Consider the following 13414-nt stretch of genomic DNA (forward strand, 5'->3'; position numbering starts at 1 on the left):
AACCAGTATAAAAACCTCAGTATTTAATTTTTAATTATTTATTATTCTTAATAATTTTCAGTGTACGCAATATGTTCCTGACTTCTTGTTTCCATGACAACTGAAGACATAGGCACATGTGAAAGTGTATGAAATAATGTTATACAATAAAGACCTCAGTCTTATGAATTATGAAACTCTTAACCTTGTGCTTTAGGTCTTATGTGGGCAGTGCATGTGGAAAAGCAGCAAAAATAAACGGGTTTGCATCTTGTGAACACGTGCGTTTCTCAAAAGGCAAGAAGGGAACACAGCTCATTATTAACCCTTCAGCCCTGTTTACCTTCAAGGTTTCTCCTTATGTGTTCCCCATTGTCACTACTCTCGGTGGAACCTGAGCAGCTGGAACAGCACTGGGGAAAAGCTCAATGCCAGCACAGACCCTCCTGTGACAGCCAAAGAGCAGTCCCAGAGTCCGTGTGACAAGTCCTGTGGGGCAATCTGAAAAATACTTCAGCGTGTGAATAACATTGCACTTACACAGAACTGCAGGTCTCGAAAGAACTGCAGACGTTTCACCGCAGGCGCGGCTGGGCCTGCGGCCTGCAATACTGACTTGCAGTGGGATTACGTGCCTTTGGTCCTTGGTTAACCCACGTGCCTACAGTCCTTGGTAAACCCACGTTAGCAGGCAGTCTGAAACAGCAGTGTCGTCAGCGCATAAAACCCTCATCTTCTAGCTATACACATCTAAGTGGCAATATTTCATAGCTGGTCCAAACCACAAAGGCCAGATTGCCTTTCTGAAATTTGATTACTGTGGAAGACTATAATGAAATTATTATAAACCACTACAAATTATTTAATTACCAGAACTAAAACAGATCTAAATGGAAAGATGGCACCGCAGCAGAGAAGAACGTAGCCTAGGAATGCTTTCCCAATCCTTATAGAGACGGGAGGTAAAATTAATACATAAAACGTGATTTTTCATCGCGCTGCCCACTGTTATGCGTTGAAGAGTGGGTATAAAATTGCAGCAGCGTAAGACATGAATAACAAATTAATTTCGTATCATACGTGTATCACACTCCAAGTATCAAATTCACTTAAATCCATCATCTTTCATGATTCAACTGTTTACATTGCCATATACAGTAACAGCCTTAAAAACGGGTTTTTTTTTTGTTCAACTCTTTCCATCATCATTTGGTTGAATGTTTTTAAGAGACACGCAAAAGCCTCCCTATGTGGAGGTAGATCTTAACTAGCCATACCTCAGGCTATGGAACTGAGAACTACAGGAATTGTTACTCCCGCTACACCCTGAACTGAAGGCTGTGTAGAGCAGGTGATACATTACTTTGCGTTGTGCAGCTCTCGGGTGTGCTGTTTGACCTAAAAAAAGGGAGTCTCTCACTGGGCTATAAATAATGCATCATAGTCATTAAATATTGATCTGACTTACACCATTCACAGCTGCACAATTAGGTTAGCTTTTTAAAAATAGCTTTTTGTATATTACCCAGAATAGGACAGTGTTTACATATTCTCTTTGGAGACTACATTAGCTAAATTTAAGGGTGATGTGTGTTTGTGGGACTGCTTGCTAAGTCACAGGACTTGTTCATTACTGTCTCAGAACTCAGTAACTCTTGCTATAAATATCCTGTCCTGGACACAATTCTGCATTCTTTACTCACGTATCTTGGCTTTCTATATTTGTCTAAGCGACAACTATTTTTAGGCTTGAAGAGCCTGCATTGCAGATAGAAGAAACCTGGCACTACAGGACAACGCTGTAGGACAGCGTTGGATACATCAGACTTCACGAGTCTGCGTATGGCTAATCACTAGCGCTAGCACATAGTGGAAATAATGGAATTGCCTTTCAAGTCTAAAATACAAGAGAGAAGAACAAGAGTTCCCATAGTTTTTATAATCATACCTAACTTCTTAAAAAAAATAAAACTAATATTATATGGGTATGATTCATTGGTGCATTACTTCAAGAGCTTATCCTGCCAAAATTCAGTTTGAATTTAGTATAGTTACGTGGATGCAAGTGAGGAGAAACATTTTGTTAAATCAGCCTCAAGACTTCTGACAGATGTTCTCAGGTACGCAAGAAATGTGTGCTCTCAAGGTTGTTTTGTTTTGTTTTACATGCAAATGCCCATGAAAAGCAAAGTTTAATTCTTCTCCCTATATCTGGAGCAATGGTATCAGAAATCTACCTATCACAGCAATGCAGCACGTATCAGAAAAATCTAAAAAATATTATGTAGTTTATATGAACTCAGCAGCATATTGGATTTAAATGATTTCTTTTTGAAGCCATCATAAATAAAATCTTTTAAAAAAAAATCAAATTTGAAAAATATTGAGTAGCAAATAAATATAAAATAACCTGGCATCAGAGGGTCCATGTACAATACTTATACACTGTATATTTTCACTGCTCTTGCTGTAAACCTATAAATCATTCATAAAAACCACATCCTCTCTCTTAGAACCTGGAAGTACAGCACGTATCCCAGTTACAGGAACAATGGTAGATACCCCGTGATTAATTCTGATTAATAATTAATTCTGATTCAATTGTTATTGAAACTCTGTCAATTAAGCTTCCATGTGTTTTCCCCACTGTAAAACCTAGGCATTTTCAGGAAAAAGGACCCGTTTCACACTGCATGCCAACTCCAGTTTTCACTCAGCGTACATTTTAAACCAGCATAAGAAGAGGACTAGATCTTACATTTTAACTTTTTTCACAGATCTTGTTCCATCAGAAAACGCAATACAAAAGGCTGGCTGCCACGTATAAATAGATGGAAGCTGACAGAGGGAAGGTTACTGTGCAATTTTACAAATGCCAAACAAAGCTGAAGACAGTGACATCCTTGTGAAATCAATGTCAAACCTCCCACTGCCATCACTGGAGCCAGACTATCACCCACAGAGACTAAGGGATTTCCTCAGGCTCTGCATATGGATCTCTGCAGTCCCACTTGTGTTTACCTGGAGGGCCAATCCCCCTTCTCATCCCCAAAACAAGCTCACTGGGTTAGGGGCATGAATTTTCATTCCCACTTCCCCTGGGAAGCAGACTGAGTGGGTGGCCCCACCCAGGTCAGCAGAGCTGCACTTGCCTACGCTGCATCTGAGCCTTATACTGGTCCTGCTCCTGCTGGCCTCCTGAGAAACATGTGCCTGCTAGTCTAAGTGCTAATGAATCCCAAAAGCTTTAATGCAAATAATGAAAAGGACTGGTGACATGAATTTTTACAGTAATGACACATAATTATATTCTCTTCTGAGAAAAAAAATTCCATTCATTAATAGAATAATTTCTAATCAGATAAGCATTTTTAAACTTGGCTTTCAGGTTTTTATTAGTGAAAGCTATATTCCAGAAGCTATATACAGCAGAACTGTAAACCCTTCAAAACCAGGCAAAACCCCCATTGCATGTAAATCTATGTTGCTGCTTTGTTTTTAGACAATTGTAGAAATCATATACAGAATAGGCCATCTGCATGACACGGTCCGTTATCACAGAATCACAGAATGGTTTGGGTTGGAAGGGACCTTAAAGACCATCTAGTTTCAACCCCCCTTGGGACACCTTCCACTAGACCAGGTTGCTCAAAGCCTCATCCAGCCTGGCCTTGAACACTTCCAGGGATGGGGCATCCACAGCTTCTCTGGGCAACCTGTTCCAGTGCCTCACCACCCTCTCTGGGAAGAAATACACTCACCTTTCATTGCTCTATACTGTGAACTTCCCACTAGATTTTCCAGCTCCACAATCAGTGGTGCTCTGCACTTTTTCCTATCCTAGCATCTGGAGAAAGGTATTTAATTTCTTAGGGGTTTATTATTAAGGTGGGGTGTTTTTTGTTTGGGTGTTTTGTTGTGGTTTTGTTTGTTTTTTCTGTTTTGTTAATTCTTAGACAGAATTAGTAGCAACAGAAATAAGTGTTATTTATTTCACAGAACCTGCTCACAGTGATTACATTTAATTCTTAAAAAGATAGCAGGTATATTTGTGAATTCATCTAATAACAGTAGGAAATTATTGACAAAACTTCTAGTAGAAGAAAATCAACTTTAACTAGTCTTGCTAGGCTTTCTGTAATGCAATAAAATTAACTCACTGGTAAAAGCTTGAGGAAAAATAAACTTCAAGTAAACATGCAATTTTTCACTTTGTATCAGAATATTCTTGAGATCTTAGGCTAAAAAAATAAGATCACAAAGACGGAAATAACTTGAACTAGGGGGAAGAATACATAATTATTTTGAACTGGGGTCCAGTTACAGTATGTTTGGGGTAATATGCTGAAAAGTTGTCAACTCAAAAGTATTGTCACTCCAAAGTCATTAACTACTGTCAGGTCACATGTCAGTCAAGAGCCAGTAGTGAACTACTGGCATTACTCTCATTTAGATGTTTCTGTTGTGTCTTTGCTCTAGTTCTGACTGAACTAGAACATCGGGGAAATTGTAGTGCACATTTCCTATGACATCTGCCAATAAATCACCAAAGGGACAGGGGATTGTTTTAGCCCCAAATACCCTCAGAGGGAGGAATTGTTTATTAGCCAGTCAAGTCTAGAAGATGACCCTAATATAACAAAAGAGCTTATACAAAATATAACAATATCATAAACAGAGAGAAGCGCAGTGATTTCAGGGTAGGATGCCCCAGGAGACCTCAGCAGGGAGACCAGCTGCCAAGAGCTCTGCAAGGGGGGAGATGGGAGCAATTTCATCCCATGGATGGATGGCCTCTTTGGGAATGAGCTCGCTGTCCACGGCCCACAAGATGCACTGGGTCCTCTCTGGGTTTTTGTTACGTTTGTTTACAATCAGTGGTGTAAAGCATTAACAAAAACTACTTGGCACTCATTTTGTCAATAATTACAAGCAAGATAACTGGATATAGGAAAGGGAAAAAGCATCTCAGCTTAGTTTAAATGTAAATTGGTTACATTCCTCATCTATGTTCTTCATGAAAACATATCTATTTGGGTTATTAATGAATACATGCTTTTCATTTCCCTTTACCTTATCATTAACCATTAAATGGGTAGTTACATGTCTTCAAGATAAATGGATGATGACAAGACTTGCCTTTCTTGGAGACCGGCAAATCTATTCATGAAGACTCCCAGGAAAGCAAGCAGAATAACTCGTCATCACACTCATATCTAGGTCCAAAGAGTACCGTAGCAGGCTTTTATTTCAACGACACAGACCATGACAGAGAATTGTCTTTCAAGGACTGAGAGCAACCAAGAAGTATGGGCCTCTGGTATGTAGAAAGATATTGGGTGAGTCCTGACAGTCACAGAAGCTGTATTACAGGTGCTTATTCTAAGAGAAACTAAAATTTTAAAAAAATGGTAAAGAAAAAATATTTATGGCCCTTTATTCCTTTCTTTCCACTCTCTCACACAGTGTACCTTTTGCCAAACATAAGACATAACATATTAAGCACACAATAGTATTTTCTGCTGTCTGCACTGCTGGAATGTTCTTCAAGAATGTTTGATTCCAGCAATATTTCAGTAATCTAATCTTCAGTTTACAAAAGGGCAGGTAACAGCCCCAGTACCTACAAATGGGGGAGAATATTACACCCTTATCACCAGGTATCAACAGAGTTCTAAGGCACAGGCATCTTTTGAGCAATAATCCACAAACTAATGAACTAACTTGCAGCAGCTACCCTTCCCTCAACCCAGGTAACTCACCAGTATCAGCTCTGCTAAGTCACCCATGGCTTCCCCCTTCCACCACAACCATCCCAATGGCACAGAGCAGGTTGCAGCCACTCAGCCAAGTGTGAACACAACCATCAGACAGATATTTTTCAGCCAGGTAGGTGCCAGGGAGCCACAGCAGGGAACACCAGCAGTGCAGGGTCACAACAGTCCAGATCTCCTTCCAGACCTCGACACTATCTCCGAAGCATGTTGTGTACAGGATACCAGCACCAATACCCTGCACGAGAGCCTCCCGAAGAGCTCTGAGAAGCCCTCTGTGACACTGACTCCTCATAGCCAAGGCAAGTGCCACCAAGTTTCCCTAGTGTTTCCTCAATCAGAAAAGGACAAACAAAGCCTGTCACAAAATCAGCTCTGGAGTGCTGGCAGTGATGAAAGAGCAAGCTCACCGTTCCCCCTACTCTACACCTTGGCAAGGCAGGATTCAGCAAGAACACAGTTACCGGTCCCTAGCGATGCTACGTTCAGCACACATCGCTTCACAGTTCTTCCCAGGGCGCTTACAGAAGATAGAAGAGGATTTCTCACCTTCACATCCAGCCTTCTGAACCTATGCACAGCCTCGATAGTGAATGCTCTGCTTGCATAGTAATCACAGGATCGCTTCCACACCGAAAGCGTGTAAAGTCTCAAGTTCCTCTCATTTTCCCTAGTCTCTTCCTCACCTCCCACTGTGGTAGGTCTTCCCTATGGTGGTTCTTGCTGAGGAAGCCACCAAACCCACACCGATGTGCAGGTCTAGCAGCTGGTGCGGGGACAATGGTATTTTGTGGCTGCGCACCCAGCACTGCAGCTCTTTAACCTCTAAAAGGTGGGGGTTTTTTCCACCTTCACTGCCTAACAGCCTAACATGTAATAATACATCCTTTGTAACTCATTATTAATTATGATATTCTGCTTTTGATGTAAACCTTCTCTCTCAGATAATCTACAGCCATTTTAATTTACTGTTATATTTTTAGAAATAACTAAAACCTTAAATTCTTACCTTAAATTTATCAACTTCTGCCTTCGAACATGTTGCATGATAAGATAACACCTGCCCCGGAATAAAAGACAAAAAAACATTTGTGTAGACTTGACAAGTAGAAATAATAGGGCTCTGTACTGCAGTCTAATCAATGATGTTTAAAAAAAATAATATTTATGCATGGTAATTCAGTTCTGAAAGTCAGCATATAATAACTAATTGCAGGTTATCAGGTATACATTTGGCATTTATGTTGCAGGGAATTTTATAGGGAATCATGGAGGGTAAGTAATTTAATATTACAAGCATTCCGACATTGTTCTCCCGGAGTTCTACAATTAAAAGAGAAAGAATTTAATGTAAAAATAACAGTAGATTTACAGACTTTAAATAATGCCTTTTGCTATACTGTAAAGCTTTACTGCCTTTGCTAGTGGCACATCACTGCATGCAAATGAGCTCCTCTATGCCTGACATTCTCTTCAAGAGCATTCTGGAGATGAAAACATCAAACACAAAGCACAGAGTACTGCACACTTCCTCTTTTTTGCCTGTAAGGATGCACGCATTTACATGGCATGCATTATAGCCTTCTGTGACCATACCAGCACTGGACAATCACCGCAGAAGGTGCAAGAGCCACCCTGTGTACTGGACACACCAAGGTCTGACTACATGTGGGATGAGGTGCTGGTCCAGGAGGAAGCTCACAGAGCCAGAGCGCTCCTGGCAAGGACAGGTCCTCCTCACCACACAGCAACACCTGATCTGCTTATGCGCCAAAGCTCTGACATCTATTTCTCATTTTGAAATTGTTTTCATCTATTAATGTCTCTGTTACTCATACAAATATCTGAAGTCTCTCTCAAATGCCCTTGGCTTGCAATACCTTGTGGCAATAAGTCCAAAGATGTATTTAGTTATATCAATTTTAGAGGTGTCATCTTTTACAGTACAGGAAATCATTCCTGCACTATAAAAGAATAAATAACAAACACCAATGTACATGTTCTGTCCCACGCCTTACTTTCTATAACCATACATCATGTCCTTCCTCAAATAGTGCCTATTTTTCTGTCCAACCATATCATAGCTTCTCTCAGCAATCTGTAAGATTAGTAAAATTGCCTTCTGCTATGATAGATTATACTTAATACCAAAATTCTCACCAATGTTCTCATTATACCCCTCTAGATCTTCAGGCTTCCTTAATATTAATTTGATCTTTTAAAGATGCAAAATTTGCAAAATTATTAATATATAAAACAGTATTTAAAATTTGGTTCTAAACCATATGTCATCCTACTGTCAACCTTTCCTCATAATTTATTTACTTTAGTCTTCTGCTTATGGGTCAATCTTATGAGAATTCTACATGAAAACCAGTATCTGTACATCTGGATAAGAAACTTATTATGGTATATATCAAACTGATTTATTTGACATCTGATATTGATGTCAACTTTCAAATGCCACTCATTGCCATCCTAGCTAATACACAAATGCTAATGAAGTATTCTGCTACTGAAAAATGGATCCAGAGTCCCTTTAGCATATACCATTCTTTTGTTCAGTACTTTTCCACTGTATCTTCAATCACTTTACACAAATATTATCATGAGTTGTAGCTCATTCATTGAAAGAATTACTCTTCACTGAAGTATAGTGGCCATTCATCAAACCTATAATGTACATTCAAGCTATATGGCTACGAGTCTTTTTTAGATCAAAGAAAGAAGCCAGTGTTTTAAACCAAGAAATATAAAAATCCTTGATTTTAGTAGTAAATAACAAACTTAGTGGATACACAGGGATGAAAGTTAACAAAGTGTGATATCTGGCACTGCTTGGTTTTTCTTGCCAGAAGGACTATTTATTCTAAGATGTAATACTGCACAAACATCTGGGCCATACGAGGGTTTATAGTCATTCACAACCCCATGATATGTAAAGAGTAAGGAATTCTGCAGGAGGCCTGAAAAGGAAAGTTTTTAACTTTTCCTCCTAAATGAATACATGTACAGGGATAATAAAAAAGCAACTTATAATGTTTCCTAACACAAACAGTCCTATTGACTTCAAAGAGATTTAACATGTCTATGTGCTTTACAGGATAGATCCGCAATAAATATCTCCAACCCTAAAGAAAAGGAAAAATATATGCCATCTTCCTAGCAATCCAGTTTGGTTTAATTTTTGGTTTAGTACAGAGAAATTCATATCTCCATCATGCCATTCATGTTGTAATGGTGGGTACTGTATAAACTCAATGGAGTTACAGTTAAAGGGTGCACGCATCAGGGACAGCGAGATCTTTTTCTTCTCTTATCACATATGAAATTTAAAGTAATACAGAAATCTTAGCAGCATCACCCTTTCACTGGAGGTATGTTTTAAGATTAATCAGTCTTGCATAATGCTTTTTAAAAGATCTCAGATTTCATTCAAACCATTCTTAATTATTGTTTTAGTAGGAATTGTGTAAATTTGAAAAGCTATCCTAAAAACTCCCAGCTTTGTTCTCACCAAGATTATTGTTAATATGATTATGATTAAAATCTCCAGAATCTAATAGACGAGAGTGCTTTATTATTGAATCTGCTTACAGAAGTTTAAAAAATATCATATTTTTAAAAATATTGTGCCTTTTAAAGTTTGTTTTACAGGAGTTGCTAGATCTCATTCTTCATGAAGCAGAGGTGGAAACAGGAAAAGAAATTCCTACAAAGGCATGAGACAGAAACAAGAGAAACCTTTCCATCCATTTAGCTACTCTGTATGTATTTTACAGAAGGACTTGATGTGCTGGAATGCCAGACCTGGCATTATGTATGGACCTTAACCCACAGCAGAGCTCTCACTGAGCTGCCAGCCATCCTGCTCTGACTATTCAGCAAAAGCCATATCTGATAAGGGTTAAGCAGGTGCTGCTTTTGATACTAAAAACCTCCTATGATGATGATGATCACTTTTTTCAAATTTTGTCCTGTTCACAGTACATTTCACTCATACTTTATGACACTAGAAAAACAACAAGCTCTCTCAATTATGAAACTGCAAGGAATTTTCAGCTACTGATGGACAAGAAAATACACATAATGCCTAGATTAATTCCTACACTTACATCTGTAAGAAACTACGTTCTCCATCATCACTGTCCCTCCTTCTAATGTAAAAACCATAGGCATCAAATGAGATACCCAGGTTCAAAATTACTTCAGCTGTTCATGAGATCCATAGCTAAGTGTGCCCTGAGAGTTTCCCTTCAGCACTGCCTTAGAAAGACAACACTAAAATGCAGAGAGGTAGACAGAGAAAATGATGCTAACTACAATAAATTTAGAAGCACTAGGCTCCTTTACACGTGACACTCATGAGCAAGGTTTCATTAAGATGTACACATACATCAAGAGCCACAGATTGTTTTGCCCAGGATTTCTTCACTTGGTCATACATAATTGTGTTGTTGATGCCTAGGCCGCAAAAAATAACGAAAGCCTAAAATCACAGAGAAAAAAGAAAAGAAAGTAAATTATAATTCAATTATAACAAAGATGAATGCTGGTTTACTCATCAAAAGGAACTGCATGCAAATATTAGGAATACTCATGCTTAGACAGGTTATGTTGAGAATGCAGGTAAGTCACTGGCCTCAACAAGATGAGAAAGATACAAGAAACTTATTTTATAATTAGGATGCAACCTTATAAAGTGAGGAATTCTGAGAATTAATGTGAAACCACAAATACAGACAACATTCTTTCCCCCTCCCTAGAGTAGGCTGAAGCAGCATTACCCAGAAATACCAAATCCTGATGAAAAAGTATGTTATTGCTAGAAATTGGAATGTCTCTTACTTCAAACAGCCGCTGGTCAGCATCGTCAAAGGGTTTCCCATCGAGCCTGTTCAACACTTGAGCTACCCCTTTAGAAAGAGTTAATACTAATTATAATCTCCATTCATTAATTCACAATGCCAAATATTCTATTTGCTGGTAACATTTAAAATATGTCTTTCAAACTGAAAAGCAAAACTGCCAATATTTATTCTGGAAAACCATTAAACAGACATAAGCATGTGGAAGTCTGATTGTTTTGATACCAGGACTCAGTTATTGCCTTCCAAATGCTCCAAGTACAACACTGCAAGTCTAGAAGTTACTCGCAATGCTCTTCACAAAAGGTTAAAGATCTCTTTGGGATAGAACTTGAGGACTTTGCTAAAAGCAATCATGTAAGTTGTCCTAGCAATCCAGAGTTGCTAATATAATTTGCTCAATCAATGCCTTCATTCCTAAAATCTTCAGTGGTTTGGCATCACCTGGGTATGTAAGCCTCTTTTTGTCCATGACTGGTCCATAAATATATAGAAACAATTAAAAAAAAATTAATTTCCTTAAACCATCTTGAAAAAGTGTTCAACAGTCTTGGCTTCAGCTGAAGTAATACTGAGTTCTACTGCAACAAACCATTTCTATTTCTTTTGGCTACAATCTGCCTTTACGAAAACTACTGTAAGAGCTATCAGCAGTCAAGGGTTCAGTTTCTTTCTACTTCTTCTAGCTAATATGCGCTTCCATATCACCCCTGCTGAATAAGCTCAAAGATCCTGATCCCACACGGCACTGAGTGCCTTCAGCACTGCATGCCTGATCTTGGCTCTCACTGACAGCCACACCACGCAGGGATGCAAGTCTTGCCCGGACGGTTTAAACCACTATTGCTTTGACTTGAATTCTTCTGTGGAAAGTTACACAGAGGAATCTGGCACTGTTATTTACAAATGGCCCTCATTTTTGTGCCAAAAGCAGGTGTAATGCAGGGCCAGTGGCAGGCGTATCATAGCTGAGAAGCACACTGTCAAACAAGCACTAAAATCCTGTGCGTCCTGATCCAGCACACGCCACTGCCACAGGCAATTCGGACAGCTGCCACTGCCTCTCCGGCACGAGAGGCTTCCCTGGCTGCGCAGTTTGTCATTAGCGAGGGAAATGACCACTTTGCTGGACCACAGAAACTGTTGCCCGAGTGTGTACAAAAGAAGGGAGACCCGAGAAAAGTATCAGAGCACGTCAAACATTTTTCACTAATGCTGTTAGAATTTCTGCTTTCATCCCATCTCACATTTCAACACGATATATCACTTAACAGCAGCACTATGGGAAAGCTGAAAAAGTCCATACAGTATCCAAAGTCAAAACATCCCTTCTTGGATACTTAGCATGCATCCTAGGTAGCATAACTTCGTAACAATATTCAGCTGGGAAAATGAAGAAAAAGGAACATACAATTAAAAAGATAGAGTTAAGCTTACAGTAGCACAAAAATGATGCAGCTATGAGGAAGGTCTTACCGATTATTTGGTGGTTGCTGTTCCAGATAGGAACACACAGGACAGACCTTATGTGAAAACCAGAAATCTGGTCAGCCTAAAACGGAGAAATGAGAGCTTCTGTTAGTGGTAGGAACCATCTGCAGTATTTTAAACTCTAGCAATAGAAATGTCCAGGAGTCAGTTTATGTTTACAGATGTCATTCCATACGGATCAGCTCTCAGAAAAAGTTTCTGCTGCCGCCTCATTCACAGAAAGATTAACCAAAAGTCACAAGGTTTATTCTAAAAATTGACCAAGAAAGTAGAAACATCTGGGTCACAGAAAACTTACACTATTTGACTCTGATTTGGAATCAAAGACAAACTGCAATTGAGGCAATGTCCAGACAATTCCTAGATTACTTACACCGGTGGATTAGTAGAGACAACCTGCATTGAATAAGTGGGACTTAGAAACATGCTTCCTGATTGTCAAATTGAAATTGGATTTAGCAAAGCAGCTGTAAAAGGGGGCTTACAGGAATCATGCCTTTTCAGAAGGCAGGCAAGAGGGAGGAGGGAATTGTGCAGAAGTGCAAGCTAGGAAGAAATGCAAAGATAAGGTCAAAACAGTTTTGAGAATTTTTTAATGTAGGTTTAATTTGTCCTGTATTTCAGAAGAGAAATTTCTGCCTCATTTATTGTTTTCTCTCTTGTATAGTCTAAAACTTTACAGTTTAAGTGTCACTGATTCTCTCTTTTCTGTGGTTAATAAGCTTTATTCTTCAGGGTCATTGCAGTGAAATCTGCAGAAAAAATATTTTTCCAAAAGGGATTAGAGAGTGGGATGAGCCCACTCACAGGAGATGCTCTGTTACTAAAACTGCCAGTGCTACAGGCAACCTGCAATAGAAGAAAAGGCCAGCAATAATTCATACACTGGAGGCAGGATGGGATCACTGCGATCTCCTAGCTAGCAAAAGATACAGCTAATTTTTTACTAGAGTACTGCTGATTTGTACATACTCTGAACTCATCACGGAAATCACCTTGGAGTGCCACCTGAAATCCATGGGAGTAGGGGACCAAGCACCTTAGGTGTACATCTTAAAATTAACTCAGTGAAAATACTTTGGTGCTAAATTCTTGGTGAATGAGTTGAAAATTGAGCATCAACATTTGAAAATGACAATTAATGTTCTGGGAGAAAAAAGGCGAGTGTTTATAACAGAAGCAGAGAACAGAATATCCATTTATAACTGCAAAAGTATGTTTAATTCTAAGTCATAAGGGATAATATGTTCCTCTTACTACACTTGACTGTGGAAATAACTGATTGTAACAACTGACACAGGA

At 39.1% G+C, this 13414-nt stretch overlaps 1 protein-coding gene across 1 annotated transcript in view; it reads right to left on the reverse strand.

Annotated features, from left to right (window-relative positions):
* LOC104516357 (dual 3',5'-cyclic-AMP and -GMP phosphodiesterase 11A-like) overlaps positions 1-13414 on the reverse strand; it is a gene marked incomplete at its 3' end in the record, with an annotated part of 83137 nt that overhangs the window by 16712 nt on the left and 53011 nt on the right. Inside the window, exons 6-9 of the mRNA XM_010160660.1 lie at positions 12098-12173; positions 10602-10669; positions 10150-10242; positions 6763-6813 (exon numbers count right to left, since the gene is read on the reverse strand). Of these exons, the coding sequence (XP_010158962.1) occupies positions 6763-6813; positions 10150-10242; positions 10602-10669; positions 12098-12173 (288 nt within the window). The remainder of the gene's footprint in view (positions 1-6762; positions 6814-10149; positions 10243-10601; positions 10670-12097; positions 12174-13414) is intronic.

Source organism: Eurypyga helias, unplaced genomic scaffold (assembly GCF_000690775.1).
Source record: "Eurypyga helias isolate BGI_N326 unplaced genomic scaffold, ASM69077v1 scaffold8271, whole genome shotgun sequence".
NCBI classification, from domain to species: domain Eukaryota; kingdom Metazoa; phylum Chordata; class Aves; order Eurypygiformes; family Eurypygidae; genus Eurypyga; species Eurypyga helias.